Source organism: Pipistrellus kuhlii, unplaced genomic scaffold (assembly GCF_014108245.1).
Source record: "Pipistrellus kuhlii isolate mPipKuh1 unplaced genomic scaffold, mPipKuh1.p scaffold_m20_p_6, whole genome shotgun sequence".
Lineage (NCBI taxonomy): Eukaryota > Metazoa > Chordata > Mammalia > Chiroptera > Vespertilionidae > Pipistrellus > Pipistrellus kuhlii.
This window is the reverse complement of record NW_023425562.1, coordinates 33,994,404-34,018,280: the sequence shown is the minus strand read 5'-3', so window position 1 is coordinate 34,018,280 and position 23,877 is coordinate 33,994,404. Positions and strand designations below refer to the sequence as shown.

Below are 23,877 nucleotides of genomic sequence, written 5' to 3'. Positions count from 1 at the left end.
ATAGTAAAAGGCTGAGTCCTTCTCCCTATCACTGGTGCCATATCTCTGGAGAGGCTGAACCAACAAGGTAAATTAGAATAGTTCTCTCGCCTGCCAACAATATATTGAAATGTAACCTTTAATAGGAGAACTATCTGTTTGGTTAAGAAACTATTTTTCCTTTCATTAGTTCTAGTGGCAATCCATTCTGGGTCAGGGCAACTTCTTAGGTAGCCGATAGGTGTGCCTCATTAGAGGCAAAGGAACTGTGGTTGCCTCTTGCCCATAACTTGCCCACATATTCAATGGTTGGGGGGAGAAGAGACTAACTAAGCGAAAACACGAAGGAACTGTATGTGAGTGAACACATTGAGACAGTTCTCAGAAGGGAGCAACTGTTGATGCCAATGTGATTCAGTGGCCTGAGCACGCTTGACTGTATTACAGTGTAATATCCAATATATCAATATTTCCATACACAGGATCCATGGCTTAATGGCTAATCTTTATTTTTTAAAATGAAACTCTTATTTATTTTCCTTGATAGTATATTAAGCATACAGCTTACAGGTCTTTGGGATGGAAGCCAAAAAATATCAAGACCTGGATATATATAACGTTGAGATGGTTCTTCTCAACACATCAATCTCAATGCATCATCCTCAGTTTCAACCAGAAGTCTGTGAGAACTGATTAAAAGGAAAAATCCCATTCATGGGGGAACATGAGGGTAAACTAAACAGTGATACAGATGAGGAAGACAGAAACATGGCAGAGATGCCACCCAACAGGACAGTAACATTTCTAGGTCTCTCTCAGATTGAAATGAATCAGTTAAAGGCACAAAGACAACCCATAATATTGATGACAGTTGTCAGATTACATCATTTTGGGGGGGGGACAAACTATAATAGGATGTGTAATTTTGTATCTGGTGATAACAAAAAAAACACACCCAACTAATCAAATTTATATAGGACATTATTCTCTATTTTTAATGTTATGATAACTATAATTATTAGAAGATAAAGCATTATGTTAGTCAGCTTCTTGAATTCTTGTGCTGTATTTTACAAACCCATGACCACATTTTGTTACAAGATCCGGCCCTGGGGAACAAAGAACATGGCCATGTGTGGGCAGAGACTCACCGTGCTGTCCAGCTGTATCCAGTGAACCTCATTGCTGGAGCTGATTCGTGACTGTTGGGTCTGTAGAGTGTATGGGAAGGAGCTAACCTGGAGCACCAAGAGGTTAAAAGCTTCTAGAACTTCTCTGCAATTTATGACTCTATCAGCCAATCCGTGGCTAGGTTCACCATGTGACAAAGAACCCGAAATGACACTGTAAAGATATTGAAAGTCATATTAAAACATCCTAATCAGACTGATTAGATGCAGAAGCTGACATCAAAATGGAGGTAACTTTTTAGCTCCTTTTCCCTCTTCTTTTTTTTTTTTTTTTTTTTAACATATTTTATTGATTTTTTACAGAGAGGAAGAGAGCAGGATAGAGAGTTAGAAACATCGATGAGAGAGAATCATCGATCAGCTGCCTCTTGCACACCCCCCACTGGGGACGTGCCCGCAACCAGGCACATGCCCCTGCCCGGAATCGAACCCAGGACCCTTCAGTCCGCAGGCCGACGCTCCATCCACTGAGCCAAACCGGTCCCGGCCCCTCTTCTTTTTAATTGGGAGCAGGAGTAGAAGCAACAAACAATTGATTTGGAAGAGCAAACGTATCAGGAATTCCCCCCCCCCCCCCCTTTTCCAGTTTGCTCCTGGTCTCTATACCTCTATGTGTAAACTCAGTTATCCAAGCCAGGGATAGCTAAATCCACAGTGGAGAAGGATCGCTTTAGTTTGAAAGCTCACCTGAATGAGGAAGCTTCTCCATCAAAACATGATGCTTATCACTGCCCAATGGTCTGTATTCCCTAGAGCTGCCTCAAAGCTGCAGGGGTCCCCAGCGTGTTAATACCACTCTCCTTCCTCCCTTGGAGTTGCTAGACCAGCGATTTTCAACCAGTTTGCCACAAGAATTTTTCAGATATGCAATACCTGACTATTTAGTTAAGGGCACTGACTTCTTTTCCTTTAGATTGTCAAGTAAAAAAAAATGACAACAGCCTATACAACAATAGTCCTTCAGTGTAAATGAATCAAAATTATACCTATTCTTTTTTGTCAGATCAGCAAAAAAATATTTTTGGGGTGCTGCAGAGTTTTAGTAATTAGTATATGTGTGCCATGAGATGAAAAAGGTTGAAAATCGGTTTGCTGGACTGTAGGGAAGGCTCCTCTTACCCCTCTGTCCCATGGCCAACATTTTCGTATCTCTGAATCATTTTCAGTTGTGTACAATTTGGATTATCAGGTTGCCCTGGAAATATTAGGGAATTAAATACAGAGATCCAATAATTCTCAGAACTATTACCCCAGTTTCAAAGACTAGGTATATAAATAAGGTCAGCGAGCTATTTCTGCTTATAGAACACTAGAGGTAACTAAATAGGATGTGGGCAAAATTCCTTTCCTTTTTCCTTCCTTCTTCATTCCCTCCCTCCTGTGTGCTCTCCCTCCCTCATTCCGTCCCTCCTTCCCTCCCTCCTTCCCTTTCTTCCTTCCTCCTTCCCTCTCTCCCTCCCTCCACTCCCCTTCTCTCCTAGACATAATAAGATATACAAGATTACTTATACATACATATGGCTCTGCATTTTATATTGTGGAGCGCCAAATACATTCTAGCTTCTGAAAAAGCACTTTTGCAATTCTAGCATTTTTTTAGCACAGACCAAAAACACTTCCAGATTCTTAATCTCATCGTGTCCTGAAGAACAGAAAATCTATAAACAGCCGAAACCAGTTTGGCTCAATGGATAGAGCGTCAGCTTGGGGACTGAAAGGTCCCGGGTTCGATTCCGGTCAAGGGCATGTACCTTCATTGCGGGCATATCCCCAGTAGGGGGTGTGCAAGAGGCTGCTGATCGATGATTCTCTCTCATCGATGTTTCTAACTATCTCTCTCCCTTCCTCTCTGTACAAAATCAATAAAATATATTAAAGAAAAAGAAAAAAGAAAAGAAAATCTATAAACATTTAATGATAATTAGTGCTTGAGGACTATCTAACCCCTTTAAATTATTTGCCTTATTAATCCATAGGAGCAAAGATACCCTGTACCAGATCATTACTGAAAGCGGGCCCCACCTTTTACTGTCACCTTTACTGTTCTTTCATTAATAAGCCCACCAAGAGAGAGGCTATTTTCTTGTTTCAGCTGGTAAACTGTGGAAGGTCTCAGACCTGCTCTCAGATCATTAAAGGGGCATCTCTACTGGGTTAATGGTAAGAGGAAGGAGAGAAAGGCGGAGAGAGAGAAACAGAAGGAGAGGAAGGAAAGGAAGAGAAGGCAGAAAGAAAACAGGAAAGGACTGCGAGGCGGAATGGTGGTGAGAAGGAAAGCACACGGCCCTCCTGGGAGCTCTTTAACCTCCACCTCCTCGCTGTCACGTTTCCTCTGAAGCAGCCAAGCTCCACAATGCTCTGAAGATGGTATTTTTAATAGGAATTCGTAAATCCTCCCACAGTATATTTAAAATAAAGTGATAAGTTGAAAGAGCAAGAAAAGGGTAGATATAAGTTGTTCATAAGAAGATGCCAAGTACGAGGGTCCCTGGGCTTTCACATCATCAGCCTTTGAATAACGGACTACACAACCACCGCTGCTGTAGAAGGAATATTGGTTTGCTCACTCGGAAGCAATCACCTCGTTAGTTCCACATGGCAGTTGTCGTGAACTAGCACAAACAGTGTGTACGGGTTCTGTCTCACTCTTCTCATGAAAACTTCAAACTTGGCTTGGATCTCATTGTCCAGGCGAACAACATACTTCTCTGCTCTCTGATAAGCCGCCCCGTTTTCCTCCAGACCCAAGTCTACAAGGACACCTGCCGAGAAGAAAAGAGTTAATATATAAATGAGATAAACTCAAGTTCAGTGTCAACTTATATACTGGGTACTAATCATATAGAGAGGCTTGCAGAGCAGATATATATATATATATATATATTTTTCATATTCCCCACCACAATTTCAAGATGGAAACATCGGATTTTCTTTTCTTGAGAATACCCCACCCCAACTTCCACTCCTCCCACAAATGACAGCAGCAAATGATCTGATACATTAAGTAGAAGCAGTTCAAATAGGAGTCCCCAGTCTAATTAAATTCTATTTAAATATGGGGTACTGCTGCTAACAGCTACTCCAGGTCTCTCAAAAAAGTAACACTTTGGGCTACAGTTCATGGCCAAATAAATATAATAATTCTTCCTTACCCCAAATTTGGCAATAAAACATATGTAAGAAGAAAAAAGAAAAAACATGTGAGGTCTAAAGATACCACAAGTAGACGATGAGCTTTTAAATTTAGTCTTTTACTCATTTTCATACAGGGACATTCTGCACAGTATCTAGAGTACAGGAGTCCCACAATAAGTGCTAAATTATGTACTATTGTAAATTAATAAAATGAACTAAATTACCCACTATGAATATATTCTCAAAATGGTAAAAATTATGAAACTTTGGTACTGTATCACTATTTCTGTCTATGATAAAATTACTTCTACATGTAAACATCTAAAATAGTTTTAGGCACATGGAAATTGTTCTTGGTATAATTAAGTAAAACACCAAATCCTCCTTTAAAATGAAGAGACAAAGTGGTAACTAAAAAAATGTATCAAATCATCACAATGCACACCTTAAGCTTACACGGTGTTATTTGCCAAGTATAGCTCAATAAAGCTAGGGGAAAATACAAACAAAATAAGGGTGCACAACCCTCCACCCTCCGACACTTAGTGCGTGGAGGGCGAGGGAAGCCCTCTGAGATGAGAGCCTGGTGACTCAAGCCCATGGCCCTGCAAGCAGGAGGAGGAATCAGAAGGGTGATTTGGGGTTAGAGATGCCACATTTGGGGGTTACATGTGGTCCTTGAGGACCAGCCCTCATTTCAGGGGCTGAAGGATACCTATTTAGAATCTATTATCAGTCACACCTACTAGCCTCAATTGTGTGGAAAAAATTAAGAATATAATTAAAAAATAAATAAAACAAAGAGACTTGAATTGTCGACTTAACTTTATTTAGCTAGTTTTTCTTTTACTATAAAACCAGCTTAATTAACAACCATGTGCAATTAACATCAAGATGCTATAATACAAATAGTTCTAATGGGTATTTTTTTTAGGAAGGACAAATGCTTTATCACATGAAAAAATTGTTTTGTAAGAAAAGGTGAACAGAAGGTAATTTTGCTTTCACACATTTTTCATTAGAAGACTTTCCTCAGAGATTGTTTTCAGTTTCCACCCAAGTGTAGTCAAATGTATTTCCAAAAGCAATAAAAACATTTGATTTTACAGGCATTCTGATTTTTTAAAAAGTGAATTGCTTTTAAAACTTATCTAGCAAAAGTGACTTATTGAGGATCTACTCTGTATCAGTTATTGTGTTAGGCCTAGGAATACAGCGGACAGCAGGTCAAAGACCTTAATCTAATGAAGCTTATGGTGGAGAAAATGGATAATTCCGTCAGGTGTGAAGTAGCATCTCATTGTGATTTTGATTTCAATTTCTCCCATTGGTTAATAATGCTGAGCATATTTTCATGTGTTTATTGGCCATCTGTATATCTTTTTTGGATAAATAACTATTCAGATTCTTTACTCATTATCTTAATTAGGCTGTATATCTTTTATTATTGAATTATAATGGGACTTCAGATATCGTACATGTAAGTCCATTATCAGAGATATAATTTAGAAATAATTTTTCCCATTTTGTATATTTTTCTTTTCACTTTCTCAACAGTATTCTTTCAAATATTTTTCATTTCAATGGTGTCCATTTTTTTATTGTTTGTGCTTTGGAGTTATACATAAGAAACCATTACTTAATCTAAAGTCAAAAAGATTTATACCTAATTTTCTTCCAAGAATGTTATGGTTTTAGCTCTTTCATTAGGTCTTTGATCTATTTTTAGTTACTTTTGTTTGTGCGGTATGGAGTCAATTTCATTGCTTCGTATGTGGATATCCAGTTGTCCCAGCACTACTTTTTGAAACGATTATTCCTTCCCAATTAAATGGTCTTGGCACCATAGTTGAAATTCAGTTAATCATAAATAGGAGGGCTCATTTCTGGACTTTCTCAGTTTTATCCCATTGATCTATATGTCTGTTCTTATGCTAGTACCCCACTACTGTGATTACCATAATTTTGTATTAAATTTTGAAATGGAGAAATGAAAGTCTTACAACTTTGCTCTTCTTTTTCAATACTGTTTTGGGTATCCTGGGTCCCATAAATTTCCATATGAATTTTAGGACCAGCTTGTCAATTTCTGCAAAGTAGCAAGTTGGGTTTCTGATAGAATCTATAGACCAATCTGGGGACTAGTGCTATCATAAAATATTAATTAGTCTTCCAATTCATGAACATAGGATATCTTCCCATTTATTTAGATCTTTAGTTTTTTTCAACAATGTTTTCTGGTTTTCAAAGTGTAGTTAACACGTCTTTTGTCAAATATATCCTTAAGTATATATTCTTGTTCATGCTAATATAAATGGAAGTGGTTTCTTAATTACATTTTTTTGTATCTCTTGTATCATTTTTTTGACTTTTCTGTAGATCTGACATAAAACATTTTAAAAGAAGCATGACCATATCAAATATATTTGCAACTAAAACACTACATTGCTGACCCAAGTGTTAATATAACCACCTTAGAAAAAAATTTAAAATCATTTAGTAAAGTTGAAAATGTACATAGTCTCTGCTCCAACAAGTCTACTTCCAGAGACACTCTATCTGTATATGTGTATGTGTACTAGCACTTGCTGAAATAGTGAAAGACTATAAACAACCCAAATGTCCGTCAGCAGTATCTAATATCAATGTAATATTCTCTAATACACAGTTCACATTTGAATTTGACTAATTGTCCCACAGTTGTTTTTTATTTTTAATTTTTTTAGGTCTAGCATCTAATCAATAATTAAGCACTGCTTTGGTTGTCATGTTTTTTGTTTTGTTTTTTACTTGTTTTAATGAACTTCCTTCCATGTAGCTTCAGGCTACCAGGACACAGGCCCCACCAACGCCCTTCATTTTCTCCTCAGCTCTTCTGCTTTGGGAGCTTTTCCTCCTCCAGAATTCTGCAGTAGCCCGATCACACCCCCTCAATGACAGGAGCATCACCAGCCTTTCTCTGGGCAGCATTTACCCGTATCTGCTCACTGACCAGGTTCCACAGTTTATCAGTTAAGCAGAAGCTTTGGTTCCTCTTTCTTTTTTATTTATTTATTTTTTAATATATTTTATTGATTTTGTACAGAGAGGAAGGGAGAGAGATAGCTAGAAACATCGATGAGAGTCATCGATCAGCTGCCTCTTGCACACTCCCTACTGGGGATATGCCCGCAACCAAGTACATGCCCTTGACCGGAATCGAACCCAGGACCCTTCAGTCCCCAAGCCGACGCTCTATCCATTGAGCCAAACCGGTCCTGGCTCTGGTTCCTCTTTAAGTGGTGATGCCTCATACCAACTTTCACAAAGTCACCTGGGTGATATTTGTTGAAGCTGATCCTGTGATGACTGATGCAAGCCACCAGGATTACCTTGCCTCTCCGCGCACCTCCTCCGCCCCCACCCTCCCGCCCCACAGGCGCTTCCTGTGCTTGCTGATGTGGCCGTAGTTGTGGCTCACGTGGCCCCTGATCTCCTGCCCCGAAGTTTTCTGGTCCTCCTCAGCCAGGATGGCATGTCGGTGGCTGAGATGCAAGAGTGGTTGTCATGTTTCTTTATTTTCCATAATTAAAACAGACTCCTATTTTTTTTTCTTTACTTTTTTGGTTTTTCATTGATTGATATATATATATATATATATATATATATATATATATATATATATATATATATATTTTTTAATGCAGGCTTTTTTGTAGAATGCTACAGAATCTGCATTTTTCTGGGGGTGTCCTTGTGATTAGACCGCGGTTAAACATTTTTGGCAATTACACCTCATAAATGACATTGTGTACTTCCCGCTGCTCATAATGTCAACCTGACTCATAGATGGAGATGGCAAAATTTGATTATCAGTTAAAATCATACAGTTACTGCCAGAGCTCTTTACTGTAAAGACACCGTTTCCTTTTTGTAATTTTTAATATGTGGGTGATAGTTTTTAAAACTGTGTGGGAATATGTGTTCCCAAATGACTTTCCCCCCAGTGGTTTTAGTATCCATTAATAATACTTGTCAGAATCAATAATTACACTGGTATTGGAAAATAGGAATTTCCTACACTTATTAGGTAGTACTATTTTGTAAAGAAAGGCTTGCTCTTCCACCCCCTCATATCTGCTGCCATTTTTTTTTTTTTTTTTTTTTTTACTATGGACTCATGGTTAAAAAAATCCAATAGGTTACAATCTATTGCCATCATCCCTTTTGATGTTCAAAATTATCAAATTTGGCCAGTAAAATCCCCTTCAAGCAGGCTGTTTTGTCCTTTTGAAATGTCCATATCAATCTTGGAGTAGTACTCCATCGCTTTTTGAAACAAGATATTCCAGACTGTTCCCATCTCAGAGGTAGGACAGTTGGGAATGGTATTTATAAGACAAGACCTAGATGTTAAGTGTTAACATTGATACTGAAATGTCACTGTTTTTAAGACCTTTCTGTGGAAATAGCTAGGAAACACTTAATTTTTTCCAAGTTATGAGTTTATACTTATATCTCCAATACAAATCTAAAAAACTATTCCTTACTTATTTCCATTGCATATTTGAGGCTCCCTTCTTTTGTGTGAAAACCCTGGTGTTTAACAAAAATTAAAATATTTATGCATTTTCTATATCCTATGAAATACACAAATATTTTTTTTTCTTTTTCCCCCACAAATAGTTTTAAAATTATTTATACCACTCCCAACAACATAATGATTAAAATTCGGCTTCCCAGTGATACCAACAAGCAAGGCTTAACAACAAGACTGCACACACAGCCCACAAAGGGCTACACCAAGACTGTCCACCTCAAGTACCTGGGAGGCTGACTCACTGAACCATATAGGACACCTTAGCACACAAAGCCACCCTACCAACTCAGGGAAGCTGTGAAAATGCCGAGACAAGGAAACGATCACAAACAAAAGAAATGGAGGGGAAAAAACGAGTGGATATAGAGTTCAAAACCACACTTATAAGGCTTTTCAAAAATTTCCTAGAAAAGGTCGATAAGACCTATGAAGATTTGAAAAGGGATCAACTAGAAATAATAAGGGATCAACAGAAATAATAAGGGATCAACAAGAAATAATAAGGGAACAACAAGAAATAAAGAATACATTGTCTGAAATAAAAAATATTATACAGAGTCCTAAAAACAGAATGGAAGATCGCAAGAATCAAGTCAAAGATTTGGAACATAAAGAGCCAGAAGACACTCCTCAGCAAAAGCAAGAAGACAAGAGAATCCAGAAAGTTGAAGATAATGTAAGAAACCTCTGGGACAACTTCAAGCGAACCAACATCAGAATTATGGGGGTCCCAGAAGATAAGAGAGAGCAAGATATCGAAAACATACTGAAAGAGATAGTGACAGAAAACTTCTCCCACCTGGTGAAAGAATTAGATTTACAAGTCTAGGAAGCGCACAGAACTCCAAACAAAAGGAATCCAAAGAAGATCACACCAAGACAAATCATAATTAAAATTCCAAGAGCAAAAGACAAAGAGAGAATATTAAAAGCAGCAAGAGCAAATCAGGTAGTTACCTATAAAGGAGCACCCATATGATTGTCAGCTGATTTCTCAACAGAAACCATGTAGGCCAGATGGGAATGGCAAGAAATATTCAAGGTGATGAATAACAAGAACCTACAGCCAAAAATAATCTACCCAGCAAAGCTGTCACTCAGAATCGAAGAGCTTCACTAATAAAAAAAGCTAAAGGAGTTCATCACCGCCAAACCAGAATTATATGAATTGCTGAAGGGGGTGCTTTCAGAAGAGAAAGTAAATAAAGATAAAAACTATGAATTACAAATACGCAGCTATCAAGTAAATCTAAAAACCAAGGGAATTAAAAAAAATCTGATGAACAATATTAACTGGTGAATATAATAGAATCAGAGGTGTGGAAGGGGAGTGAACTGATGATTCTCGGGGAAAAGGGGAGAGGGGGATGTGGGAAGAGACTGAACATAAACTGTGCACTTATGGATGAGGACAATGAGGGGTGGGGAAAGGGCAGAGGGTGGGGTGGGAACCTGGTGAAGGGGAGCAATCGAGGGGGGGGGGAATGAGGAACATTTGTAATAATATGAACAATAAAGATTTATTTAAAAAAATAAAAAAATAAAATTCAAGATTTATTTGCAATCATTTTTGCTCTTAGAATATATCACATTGAGATTGTACAATAAAAAAACTGGGTTCAAAAAAATACTTGAGTTAATTCTTTTCGGTGTGTGGTTATAAATTTATTTCTGTTTGCATTGAATATTAAGTTTTTCTCTATCATTTTAATGTAATATTTTTGAATATGTAACTCATTTATAAAGATCAAAAGTCAAACTCTACGCAAAATTATACTCATCCATCCCTAACTCTTCCACCCCACATAGATAAACTTTTTCATTAGTTTATGGTTTAGTCTTTATGTTTTGTTTTGGGTTTTTTTTGTTTTTAAAAATAGGCACAGAGGTGTGGAATCTTGAAAATGGTCAGAAATGCTGAGAAAAATGTTTTATCTGAGAAAGGTCACTTTCTGTCTTCTTGACAATTTGTTTATCAGGATCCTATAGGATTAAATAAAGGTTTAGATTCTAATAAATTATGAGCAAATCTGTCACACTTTTACAACTCAATAAAGACTGGAGATCAACAGTTTCCACCTAGTAGCACCAACAGATACTAAATCTTACTTTTGACATGAATGGAAACTTAGTAGGGCACAGTACTCTTCTTTTTATGACATCTTGCAACTCACTGAGCTTGAGAGCCCACAGCGGTTGGGGATCACTGTGTTCCCTGAAGGGGATTAATTTGTACCGGTGGAGCTGACATGAGGTGGTGCCCCAGTCATTGGCATCTTCCACAGAAATAACCAACTTGAAAGGTCCCTGGAGAGAAACTTCCTTGGACAGCCAAGGACTCCAAGCAGCTTGAGTAGAGCCACTTGTGCCCCTTCCTCTTCACCGAGGGCTACAGAAGCCAGATGGACTTCAGGAACACGTGAGCCCTAGCCCTTTGTGGGATTAGAGAAAAACAACATCATGTCCTCTGAGGCCCTTCCTCTCAAAACTTGAAAAGAGGAACAGCAAGGTTTCAACCATCCAGGGACCTTGAAGGGAATGAAAACAAGAACACACACACTCCAAGTCCACAATACTTGTACCAATATCAAAGGCCTTTTCATAAAGGTCAAAAGTCTGAACGAGTGGCCAGAAGCCATCACTAGTAGGAGCTAAGTGTCTCAGAGAAATCCAAAATGTTCAGGAGTCATTAAAGATGATCCAGAACTCACCTCAATGCTCCATGACTCTGCCTATTTATTTGGAGGGAACAATGTATTCTAACTTGTACATTCCTATCCCTTGACTTTTTTTTTTTTTTTTTTTGTGAATAATGAATGCCAGATTTTATTCTGTCAGGAATTACACATAAGGGAAGATGGAAGACTGATGGTAATCAGAGGTACCTTGACATTTTTTTAAATAAAGAATTTTATTTCTAATTTTAAATTTCTTGTTTTTCTCACCAAGAAGATACCCTAGCCGAAACCGGTTTGGCTCAGCGGTAGAGCATCGGTCTGCGGACTGAAAGGTCCCAGGTTCGATTCTGGTCAGGGGCATGTACGTTGGTTGTGGGCACATACCCAGTAGTGGGTGTGCAAGAGGCAGCTGGTCGATGTTTCTCTCTCATCGACGTTTCTAGCTCTCTATTTCTCTCCCTTCCTCTCTGTAAAAAGTCAATAATATATATATTAAAAAAAAGAAGAAGATACCCTAAAGAAAAATAAATCTGTCCTCAGTTTTAGCTGTCCATCTTCTCTGTGGATTGAATTAATTTCTCCAAAGGTATGGTATGCAAAAATATTCTAATGTTTAAAAGGATATCAAAATCAAGAAAATAGTAAATTTCAGAGCATGCTAACTTTTTAAGTATTGTGATAACAATGGCTATTCCTTCACCCTGGCAGTCTCTCTTTAGAGCAAATAAGTAACCTGGAAATTGAAATTCCTGCTAATCGTTTTTTGTGCCCATCGTGGGTGTATACCTGTGCTATTTGTTTGGGTCAAGGAGGGACGCAGCTAGACCTGCAAAGAACGGCATTCTGAACATGCAGATACCACTTCAGAAGCCTGTGTGATACACCTGATACATACATATCTAAGGTGGGCAAAGTAGATTTCTAGAACATGGTTTAGACTTAATTTGTTTCTGCCAGAGAACTACCAAATCTCAAATAGTACTTCTATGTTTTCCTTTTAAAATAGATTTTAAATTAAATTAAATACAACAAAATGTTATATAAAATTTAGTTCAATAAATATTAAGTGTCTGCTGTGTCATAAACAAGACAGAAATGTTTCCTGAGTCTTTTACTTCCTAGTTGAAGAGAAATAGTATATTAGAAGCTGAAGATACTGCAGGGGTTATCTGTGCTGTCAAGAGTTCAGTAAAGCAGCGTTTTTCAACCGCTGTTCCGCGGCACACTAGTGTGCCGCGAGATGTTGCCTGGTGTGCCGTAGGTGCAGACAAGACAAGAATTTTATAATTTTTCACTATTTTGTTTACTTAATATTTCATAATAAAGTAATTATAAAATACTTTCTTTGTGTTTATTTGATTCCTATTCAAGAGAATTACTTTATATATAGTCAATATAGGCACAGAGTTAAATTTTTTAACATTTTCTAATGGTGGTGTGCCTCGTGATTTTTTTCATGAAACAAGTGTGCCTTTGCCCAAAAAAGGTTGAAAAACACTGCAGTAAAGGCCCGGCTGAGCTCAGACCTATGAACCAGGAGGTCATGGTTCGATTCCTGATCAGGACACATGCCTAGGTTGTAGGCTTGATCCTTAGTGGGGAGTGTGCAGGAGGCAGCCAATCAATGATTCTCTTTCATCATTGATTTTTCTCTCTCTCTCTCCCTCTCTAAAATCAAATAAAAAATATATATTTTTAAAAAAGGAGTCAAGAAAAGGATTAAAAGTCATTGGTAACATCAGTGAGAGTCCTATAAGGGTAGGGGAGAGAAGTGGAATGACTGAGAGGTGAGGAAATGGAAATAACTAACAACAGGCAACTCAATAAGGTTGGCAGTTAACTAGCGAAGGATGAGCTGGAGAGTTAGGTAGGATTAACAGGCTTGTTTTGTCTTCCAGAGAGTGAGGCAGGTTTAAATGGATGGAATGAGCCCCAGGGGAAAAAGGAGTTGAAGGTGGTAATGAGATAAGAAATGATAGTGTGAGTGCCACGAAAAGACAGTGGCATTTACAAGGTGGGAGAATTAGGCTGAAATAGAGGAAGGCAGCTCTTTCACTGACCAAGAGCAAAGGGGCAAAGATGGATGTATATACAGTTATCTAAAGTTTTCTTCTATTGGGGATGGGGGAGGAGAGAAGTTGGTGGCTAAGAGAGAAAGTTTAAGTTGGATGTTTGAGTGACGGAGCTGCAATAGCCACTGTGGAGAATGGGGGAGAGAGCCAACCAAAGAACCAAAAAAGAACTTATGATGGCATCAAGTAGAAAGGTTGATTCTTCCCCCCCAACCCCCAATGGTGTTTGTAGAAAAGGAGTCTGTGGTCTGACATTAGGGATATTAGAATTAAGGATTCCAGGATCCAGCAGGGTCTGGATATGACTAGAGAGCAGGTAACCAAGGAGGAGTGTAAGTAAAGGTGCTTGAGGATGAGCAATGTATGATACGGAGACCAGGATATTGACTAGCTGTCCACCTGGATAGAAAGTACCTCTGGATCTTGGGAAGACTTGAGAGGAAAAGCATGCTGGGTGTTTTGTAGAGTGGTTGGGGGTAGCTAGAGAGCAGAATCGGATTCTGGAAATGTGGGGAGAAGGAAAGTTCAAGGTAGGAAAGAAGAAGGGAAAGAGAGAATGAAGGGCACCGATACAGAAATGAGAGCTGAGAAAGCATCCAAGATAAATTTTGTCATCTTGAAATATTTTGCCTGGAGATGACCATGAATATTAGAGTATTTACATGGTTTCTTAGCAAAATACAGGATATAAACTCTTTTTTTTCCAATTGAGAAGTTAAAAACATATGAGGATAACCTGCAGAGCTCATTTAACCTTGCATTTTGTCTACACTCGACAAAAGCAAAATAAATCTATTATCTGAACTAAAAAAAAAGAAAAGAGAAATACCTTGGATGAAGGCAGGGTGGGAGACAGAGAAGACTGTGAGCCAGGTGCTATCTTCCATACACCTGGCCTGGGCACGGGGCTAACTACTTATTTGGAAATTGACTTTAAGAACGCTAAGTTTAGGTACCTGTTGAATAATATTTGTACAAAGGAATCTCTGGTATTTCCTGATTCCACTTGAGGACAGAGTGATTTCCTAGTATTTTTCTCCCTCCAGCCTCTGTCCCTGCCCAATAAATACTGCCTTTCTTTTGCTTAAACTTTAGGCGACTGACAAGGAGGTATAAGGTTAATGAGACCAGGAAAATATACTTTGGAATGTGAAAATGCCTTCACATCTATCTTTTCATTTCCCTTTCTAACCTCTACTACATCCATTAAACTTAGTAAAATAATTTCCTTACATCCATTTGAAACTTCCTTACATCCATTTGGATAGGATAATGTATCTACCTATCAGCAGGTGAAAATGCCTCTCTGGGTCTTTTACAGTCAGGCATGTGTTGAGGTGTCAAGCTGGCATCTTTCCCCTGAACCGATAAAGCTTCCATGACTGCATGCTACCCGTGACTCCCATTCGCTACACCATTTTAAAAGCAGGATGGGAGGAGAATCCAAGATGGCTGCTCGGGTAGGCAACTAGCCGCAGCCGCACACAACAATTTCAACAAAATACAACTAAAATATAAAATGGACATTACCCAGAACTACAGGAAAGTCAACTGACTGGAAATTCTACAACAAGAAGCAAGGAGAAAACCAGAAGGAAGCGCGGAGGAGCTGTAAAAGCCCAAGGTACAGAGACATGCGGCGCGCGCGGAGAGGACAGAGCCGGAGAGGAGGGAGGCGGAGTGCCTGGCTGGCAGTCCCAAGCAGGAAGGAGAGAAAAGCTCCGACTGTGCTGGGCCCAGCTCCAACTGCTCTGAACCCCAATTCTAGGCTAGACCCCGGGGACCCAGGCTCATCCATAGGGAGCCGGACTGTAAGGCGGGACTCCGGGGAAGCGGCGAAAGGAGGTCCTGGAGGAGCGCACACTGCACGCAGAGAAGGGCCGGCCGGCTGTGCAGCGGGATTGCCCTGACGGGAAGGAGACAGGGGCTCCAGACTGCTCTGAATGCCACCTCCAATCCCACTACCAACTGAACTGAACCCCAATACCAGACTCATTGGGGGAGAGCATAGCCAGTTTGGCAGCAGGCGAAAATCGAGGGCACCTTTCTCTCAGAGGCGCTCGCAACAAGTACTGAAGGACCCTGAGTCTCAGGAGTCGCATAGGGCGGGGCTGACGGAAGCCAAGGCTGTAGGCTCCACCCTGAAACCCCGCCCCATCAGGAAAGCTGCCTGCGAAAATGCCTAAACCAAATAGATCACAAATGAAAGAAATGGAGGACAAAAAGCGACTGGATATAGAGTTCAAAACCACACTTATAAGGTTGTTCAAGAATCTCCTAGAAAAGGCCGATAAAATAAACAAGACCTATGAGGATATGAAAAGGGATCAACTAGAAATAATAAGGGATCAACAAGAAATAAAGAATACATTGTCTGAAATAAAAAATATTTTATGGAGTCCTAAAAACAGAATGGAAGATCGCAAGAATCAAGTCAAAGATTTGGAACATAAAGAGCCAGAAGACACTCCTCCACAGACGCAAGAAGGCCAGAGAATCCAGAAAGTTGAAGATAATGTAAGAAACCTCTGGGACAACTTCAAGCGAACCAACATCAGAATTATGGGGGTCCCAGAAGATGAGAGAGAGCAAGATATCGAAAACATACTGAAAGAAATAGTGACAGAAAACTTCCCCCACCTGGTGAAAGAATTAGACTTACAAGTCCAGGAAGCGCACAGAACTCCAAACAAAAGGAATCCAAAGAGGACCACACCAAGACAAATCATAATTAAGATTCCAAGAGCAAAAGACAAAGAGAGAATATTAAAAGAAGCAAGAGCAAAGAAGGTAGTTACCTATAAAGGAGCACCTATACGATTGTCAGCTGATTTCTCAACAGAAACCATGCAGGCCAGACGGGAATGGCAAGAAATATTCAAGGTGATGAATAGCAAGAACCTACAGCCAAAGATAATCTATCCAGCAAAGCTATCACTCAGATTCGAAGGTCAGATAAAGAGCTTCACTAATAAAAAAAAAGCTAAAGGAGTTCATCACCACCAAACCAGAATTATATGAATTGCTGAAGGGGGTTCTTTCAGAAGAGAAAGTAAATGAAGATAAAAATTATGAACAACAAACACGTAACTATCAACAAGTGAATCTAAAAACCAAGAAAACTAAAAAAAAAAAAATCTGAGGAACAATATTAACTGTTGAATATAATAGAATTGGAGGTATGGAAGGGGTGTGAACTGTTTATTCTTGGGGAAAAGGGGAGAGGGGGATGTGGGAAGAGACTGAACATAAACTGTGCACCTATGGATGAGGACAATGGGGGGTGGGGAAAGGGCAGAGGGTGGGGTGAGAAGGGGGGGAAAGGAACATTTGTAATAATATGAACAATAAAAATTTATTTAAAAAAAAAATAAAAGCAGGATGGAAGAAAGTGTGAAGAGTCACTGAGACTCCCTGTTTTCATCCCTCCCACCTTGTACTGGAAGTGCCTTGCATTTTTAATGCATGGATACTTACTTTATAAAACACAGGGTCTCCTGAATTAGAAGAATATTGTCACGACATCAGATTTTAAAAAACGAAACTGCTACTTCTGCACTGGATCGCTCCAGTCCATTTTGGGCAAACTTACAAATATGTTTAAGACATTTCATTTCTTTTTTAATTCCTTAAATTATTTCCATAACATTTTCTTTTCCTCCCCTCCTGAATTAGAATGTGGTTGAGGTATCAAGTGCTTCGCCTTAGTGCTGGGTCTGCAGCTACGTGATGGTTTCTATTTTCACCTTTTTCTTTCAGCCACACAAGGGCTGCCAAGGACGTGGCCTTTCTGCGCCCTGGCTGCCTCTCCCTGCCTTGTGCTTTTCCTGGCAGGCTGGCTGCTGAAACGCTTCCTTCAGGGAAAGGCAAGTGAGACCAGAGAGCGGAGCACTTGAACTTTGTTTCTCCCCCTGCCTGTCCCTCCTCTTCCTCACTCTCGCCTCCATTCAAACGTTAGTTGAGCACTCACTGCTGCCACTGCCCTCCGTGAACTTAGGCAACTTGAGGAAACGGAGTCAGGTGATTTCTTGAGAATCCTTTCTATTTTTGTATTTGTGATTTTTTAAAGAGTTGTTTGAGTGAATAATCTCTTGCTGACTATTTACTCTGCTCTAGATAATTTCTCTTTACATCTTAACATCCGTATGGTTCTTCCTGTTTCTCTTATCAATTGTTGTGTATTCCAAAAACACGAAGGTATTAAAATATCAAAGCAAGTAAATTTTGGTGTGTTACGTACGATATGGAATATTATACATTCATCAAGAATGATACTTAAAGCCCGGCCAATGTGGCATCGACCTATGAACCAGGAGGTCACAGTTCAAATCCCGGTCAGGGCACATGCCCAAGGTGTGGGCTCAATCCTCAGTGTGAGGCATGTAGGAGGCAGCCAATCAATGACTCTCTCTCATCATTGATCTCTCTCTTCCTCTCCCTTCCTCTTTAAAAATCAATAACAATATATATTTTTTAAAAATAACGATGCTTACAAAAGCTTTTAATGACATGGGGAAATGTGTGTACTATAATGTCAGCTAAAAAACAGACACAGGCAGAGAAGAAAGCCCGGAACACCAGTGACTGAGACATTTGTGAACACCTACATTTTAACAAGTGGTGATTCTTGAAAGGTGGGGTTATAAACATGTGAATGTTCCTACTTGCTTTTATTTTTCAAAATAAAGAATACTATAACTACTACTGGTACCTATGTTTCTCTATAATAAAAATGAATGCACTTATTTAAAAACATATAGAAGTAATTGTTTTGGCAGCAAAAATTTCAGTATGTATGCTAACATCAAACTTGAATACTTAAAAAAAAATGTTTTGCCTTGAATTTTTCAAATCTATGCATAACATTGATTTTTCTGAATTCCAAGCTTAGGTAACTAGCCAAATTCTGGTGCCTTTCAGAGAAAGGATAATCCTAAAATAACCACTTTAGAAAAATCTGAAGGCATTGAAAAGGGAAAAGGAAGGACCTCTATAATTTCTTCATCTGTCAAAACTGCACAGTTTTATTTAGAGTCTTGCATTTATCAAGCGAGGTGAAAGCACAGGTCAGCAAGAGGTCATTTCAGGAAAAGGCTCACAGCGAGCACAACTGCTGACCAGGGATGAGCTCACCCCTTGAAACAGGTGCGATGAGTTTGCTCAAGCACGATTTGGGATATCAGATCACAGACTCAGGAAGGCCACAGATGCCAATTGGTACAAGTAAAATACCAACAAGAGAAGGCACTCTCTCCATGATATGGAGTGGAAAATCCATAAGAAGTAAAGCATCTGGTCAATGCTTACGTAGTGTGACTAAAGTCCATGCATTTTCCTCAATGGAGGGGGCAGAAAGAAAATGCAGTAACAGCCAGGAGCTGAAGGAGCCTAGAACTCATTCTGGTTTCTGGGAGAGCTATAAGAGAAGGTGTTTGATCTTCTCTGGCTAATCACCTATAAGTCAATCCAACAGGTTTTGTAACAGGGCAACAGGTCATTTTGTAACTTGACATTCAGAATTTTAGAGGCACAGTTAGGCCTCCAGAAGGCATGGACTTTACATGTGGCAGTTATAGAGAGGAAAATCTACTGTCAGCTCATTTGGCCATTGGAACTAACAAAAGATTTCCTACAAAGCTGTGCTGCTCAAAGTGTGGTCCTCAGACCAGCAGCACTGGCATTTCCTGGGAGCTTGTTAAAAAGCAGAATCTACAGTCCACCCGGACCCACTAAAGGGGAATCTGCATTTTAACAAGATGCCCAGGTGATCTGTAGCTACACTAACATCTAAGGAACAACTGTGTGATAGGCACAAAACATAAAGCCTACACTTTAAGCTCCTCTAAATTCTTCTGCCTCCTACCATTTTCAATATATTGAAAAAAAATATTTTTACTGTGGCAAAGATGTATCCTCCAGCTAAAATGGTGTGTGTGTGTGTGTGTGTGTGTGTTGCCTTCAGCTAAGGAACTCAGAAGCAACTTGACATTAATAATTTCCGTTTCAAACTGAGTTGACAAAGGCAAGAATTTTCTAAATTCTTTACTGCTTTTTATCATTCCAAGCAAATTTTATGGTTAAAAGGGATAGGACCACAGATTTCTAGGTTTTTGCTCTCTACCTTTTCATATTAACTGGGAAAATAATTTTCTTCTATATTTATTCTCTTAAAGCCATTAGGAGAAATTTCAACTATGTTTTCCATTGAGGCTTTTCATGATTGACATGGGGGATGGTGTTTTGCTCTCCGGGTTGAAAATGCACTGGTAGTGTGCTAAGTTGGCAAGAATCTACTGAGGGGTATGTGACCTATCCAAGCCATAGAAGGAGTTCAGGAGGCATAGACTCCATCATCTAGCAAGGCTATCTGCAAAATGAGTGACCAGTATCTTGTCCATTGATGCCACCATGGACTTCTCAGTATCAGGCAACATGTACTTCCATTTACCTTTGACCAAGGAGGAAAAAGGCCAGACTACTTTGAGGGAAAACTTACAAATAAATTTGAATAACATTTACTGTAAAAAAAAAAAAAAAGGATGGAATTGTCCTATAAACATTTGGATTAAGTAAAGAGGTAGCGGAAATGTAAGGCTGAATCTAGGTAGGGTCCTCAGTTCATTCTTACCTGATTGTCGAATCCGTTGGAGAGTTTGCTGCACCAGAACCTCTGACCTCGGGACAATGATGATGAAGTCCACTTTGCTGAAGTGGCCGAGGTCCAGGCTCTGGCTGCCGCTGTCTGCTATGGCACACACCTGGGATAAGAGTTTTCTGGCAACTGTAAGCTGTGGTTGATAAATTTGGAAGGTTTCATTATCTATATCTAAAATAAAATAAAAAGTTATAGGAAGAAGATTAATTCACTTCTGTAATGGCCACTGTGAATCAATGGGGACATATAACCATATAACACACACACACACACACACACACACACACACACACACACACACAGTAATGCTCTATCACCAAGAGCTCTCGCTTTCTGGTTTTACTCTCTATTGCATTTAATAGATTTGTCTATTTCCCTGGAAACTTGGTTGAAAGGATGTGTTCAAGAGTGGATGTGGTAATTTTACAAATGTAATATTTTGAAATCAATTGTGAATAAATTGTCTCATAAATCACTAACTCAACACTCTCCCCCCGCCCTGGGGAGGAAGGGGGGTACAGACCACACTCTCCCAGCAGGAGCCAGAGCTTATCTCTGGAAAGGGGAGGAAAGAGTTTCCAGTTTTCTTTAGGAATATCAGCTCAGGTCAGGTGCCCTCGTTCAGGGAAGGAGGCAATGTCCTAACCACAAGAATGCCGCGTTCCTCTGAGCTTTTCTGGGTGGCACTGCAGTAAACATTTCCTCTCCAGCAAGCCCACTGCAACATGATTTAAAATGCTCCTCCCAGTGATCGCCTAACACAGGTCACGAAGACACTACCTTCACCTTGTTCACACTTGACTTTGCCAGTGCTTGTGACCTGGCAGATCTAGGCGACCGTGGTCAACTCCAGTGCTGACACTTGTACTATCTGAAGAGGCTCAGGACACAGCCAGCTGGCCACTCACTAGGTGACACATTAGAAAAACATTGCCCAGATACTCTAAGTATGTCAGTAGCTTTTTATTACAAGTTATAACCAAGCAATCAATCTCTCTTATACGTGCATGCATGCACGGACACAATGAGATAGGCTTAGACAGCTAAATGCCTGGGCAGGCTACATCCAATATTTCTTGAAAAGGCTGCTTTTTATCAGAAACACATGTGGAAGTCTCACTGGCACACACAAGGGCCCAATTAACCGGAGCTAACCAATACTCTCTAAAATCAAACTGCAATACCGCCAACTCAAAGATGGTAGTCCTTCCTGACGCCCGAGCCACTACAGAATCCCGACAGTGAGTGGAGGGTTTACACAGGTAGGCGGGTCTCCTACTGGCTGAAAGAACCCACTAGAAAAGCCCCTTACTGCCACTTTTAATAGTAGCCCCAAAAGTTCCTGACCCACAAAGATTACCAATCAAAATAAATCTGTCTTCTGATCACTAGGTCATTCCCGTCCCCCACCCGTCCCCCCTCCCAACTTCATTTCACAGATTAAATGGGTGGGGACTTCCCTAGGTAATGGGATAACTTTGTAGAGTTTAACTTAGCAACGTGTGAAGTTTGAAGAAACCTACCAATATCTTTAAGCAATGTTTCTTACACAGGGAATCAAGGATACGTATGTGGGAATTTGTAAGTCTTCCGAGGATTTATAAATTCTAACTTTGTTAGTACTTCAAAACAGCAGAAGTACATTTTGGATCACCTCCATGATCACTTGATCATCAAATAACGTCCAGAAGTAAAAAATAAATAAAACTGCACTGCCTGCATTTGCATTGTTTTTTATGCGAAGCCATGCTACTCTCATTGCTGCGGCGATCCTAATATCTGCACGATGCATTCCTGTAGAGTGGAGGCCAAAAGGCTGTCAGCAGCAGCGTATATGGATCTGTTTTACATCTATGTTTTCTCCCATCCCCCCCCCCCAATCCTTTCCTATGATGTCCCTACCACACGGGGAATTGGGGGAAAGAATCTGAACCTAAAGGAATCCAATCTAGTGACCGGACTCCTCACCCCCGGTCCCACCATTCCCCGTTGCCTCCAGGGAGCCTGTGATAAGGCAGATGATGTTCTCCTATTGCTGCTGTGTCTGTTGGGAAGGCCTCGTGATCCCTGATTATGTGTCTTACATGTCAGAGAGCAAATGAAGGTGATGGAGAGCCAGCCCTGCACGGACTGTGGTCCAGACTCCTTCATGCAGTTCTTTGAAGGCCTCTGCACACCGACAGCTCTCTGGGCACAGCTGGTGGAGCTAAGCAAAGTACACCAAGGACCCAGGCATCTTTCCAGGAAAAAGGAGATAAGGCTTAAAATAAAGCGTTTGGCTTTGATTTAAATTCTAGGACATATTTGCTAAGAACAAGGTGTTTGATCTCGAAAAGGCATTTTTAACCCGAGCCAGATTTATCATGTAGCTCATGGATGAAAAACCTGTTACAGTCTGTGATTTGAAGACAAGACCTCAAAACCCTCAGAAGGACTTAGTCTCTAGAATGTCTGGCCTGAGGGCTGATTCCTGCCTTTGGTCTGAGGTGACATTACCCAGGTTTTGTGTGGGAATCATAGCAGCAGCCTCCTGAGGTGACACATATTCATGAAGGTCACCATTGAAAGGGGTAACAACACTGTCTCCTCTTCTTTGTTGCATTTTCTCTAGCAGCTTGTCCAGGTCATCGCCTGTTACAACAAAATAAATCGGAGATAAGAAGATTACAGGGAATGATGTGTTTTCACCAGGCTCCAAGAAGGGCAGTTAAGCTGGGTTCTCATCGAGGTTGTCAGTCAGCCAGCTTTTCACATCTGAGGCTACACGTGGCCATCCCTGCAGCAGACTACACGTGGTCTCCTTAGCCAGAGCCACCCCTCCTTTATATCATGCTTATGGTTTATACACTTTCACATGCTCTATCTCTCTGGATCTCCATAATACTAAAAGCAGGCAGGATGGGATCATGATATCTTCACCTGACATTAAAACTCTAAGATCTGGCAGAAACCGGTTTGGCTCAGTGGATAGAGCGTCGGCCTGCGGACTGAAAGGTCCTGGGTTCAATTCCGGTCAAGGGCATGTACCTTGGTGGCGGGCACATCCCCAGTAGGAGGTGTGTAGGAGGCAGCTGATCAATGTTTCTAACTCTCTATCTCTCCAACTCTCCCTTCCTCTCTGTAAAAAATCAATAAAATATATTTTTAAAAATAAATTAAAAATAAAAATAAAAATTTGAGATCTGGAGAGAGAAACTGTCGCTCAAGGTCAGACAGCAAAGTGGTGGCTGAGCTGAGGCCTCCCATTCTGGTACCCCCGACTCCCCCTCAGGCACAAAATACTGAGGAAAAACCATACCAAAAGAAGGGAGAGTGAAGGGAGCTCAGCCGGCAAGCTTAAGCCTCACACTTCTCTCCTCGACAGGCTAAGATTTAAACTCAGAAAAATCACACAGCCAGGGTTGGTGATATTGCTGAATCCTACGACCACTCACCTAATGATGTGGTTTTGAAATGCGATGCCAGGAAACTGACCTTTCCTGTGATGAGCTCATAACTTATTTCTTTTAGAAACTCACTTGTGGTGAGCATGCTCTCTGCCAGAGCTCTGGACTGATGCTGACCTGCAGAACACAGAGAAGATGATGTG

At 40.2% G+C, this 23,877-nt stretch overlaps 1 protein-coding gene across 1 annotated transcript in view; it reads right to left on the bottom strand.

Moving 5' to 3' along the window:
* The window catches only part of GREB1L (GREB1 like retinoic acid receptor coactivator), a 198,644-nt gene that overhangs the window by 29,557 nt on the left and 145,210 nt on the right, over window positions 1-23,877 (bottom strand). The window contains exons 15-19 of the mRNA XM_036418475.2: window positions 23,723-23,851; window positions 22,785-22,919; window positions 20,262-20,459; window positions 3,751-3,931; window positions 1,131-1,323 (exon numbers count right to left, since the gene is read on the bottom strand). Coding sequence (XP_036274368.1) covers window positions 1,131-1,323; window positions 3,751-3,931; window positions 20,262-20,459; window positions 22,785-22,919; window positions 23,723-23,851 — 836 coding nt within the window. The remainder of the gene's footprint in view (window positions 1-1,130; window positions 1,324-3,750; window positions 3,932-20,261; window positions 20,460-22,784; window positions 22,920-23,722; window positions 23,852-23,877) is intronic.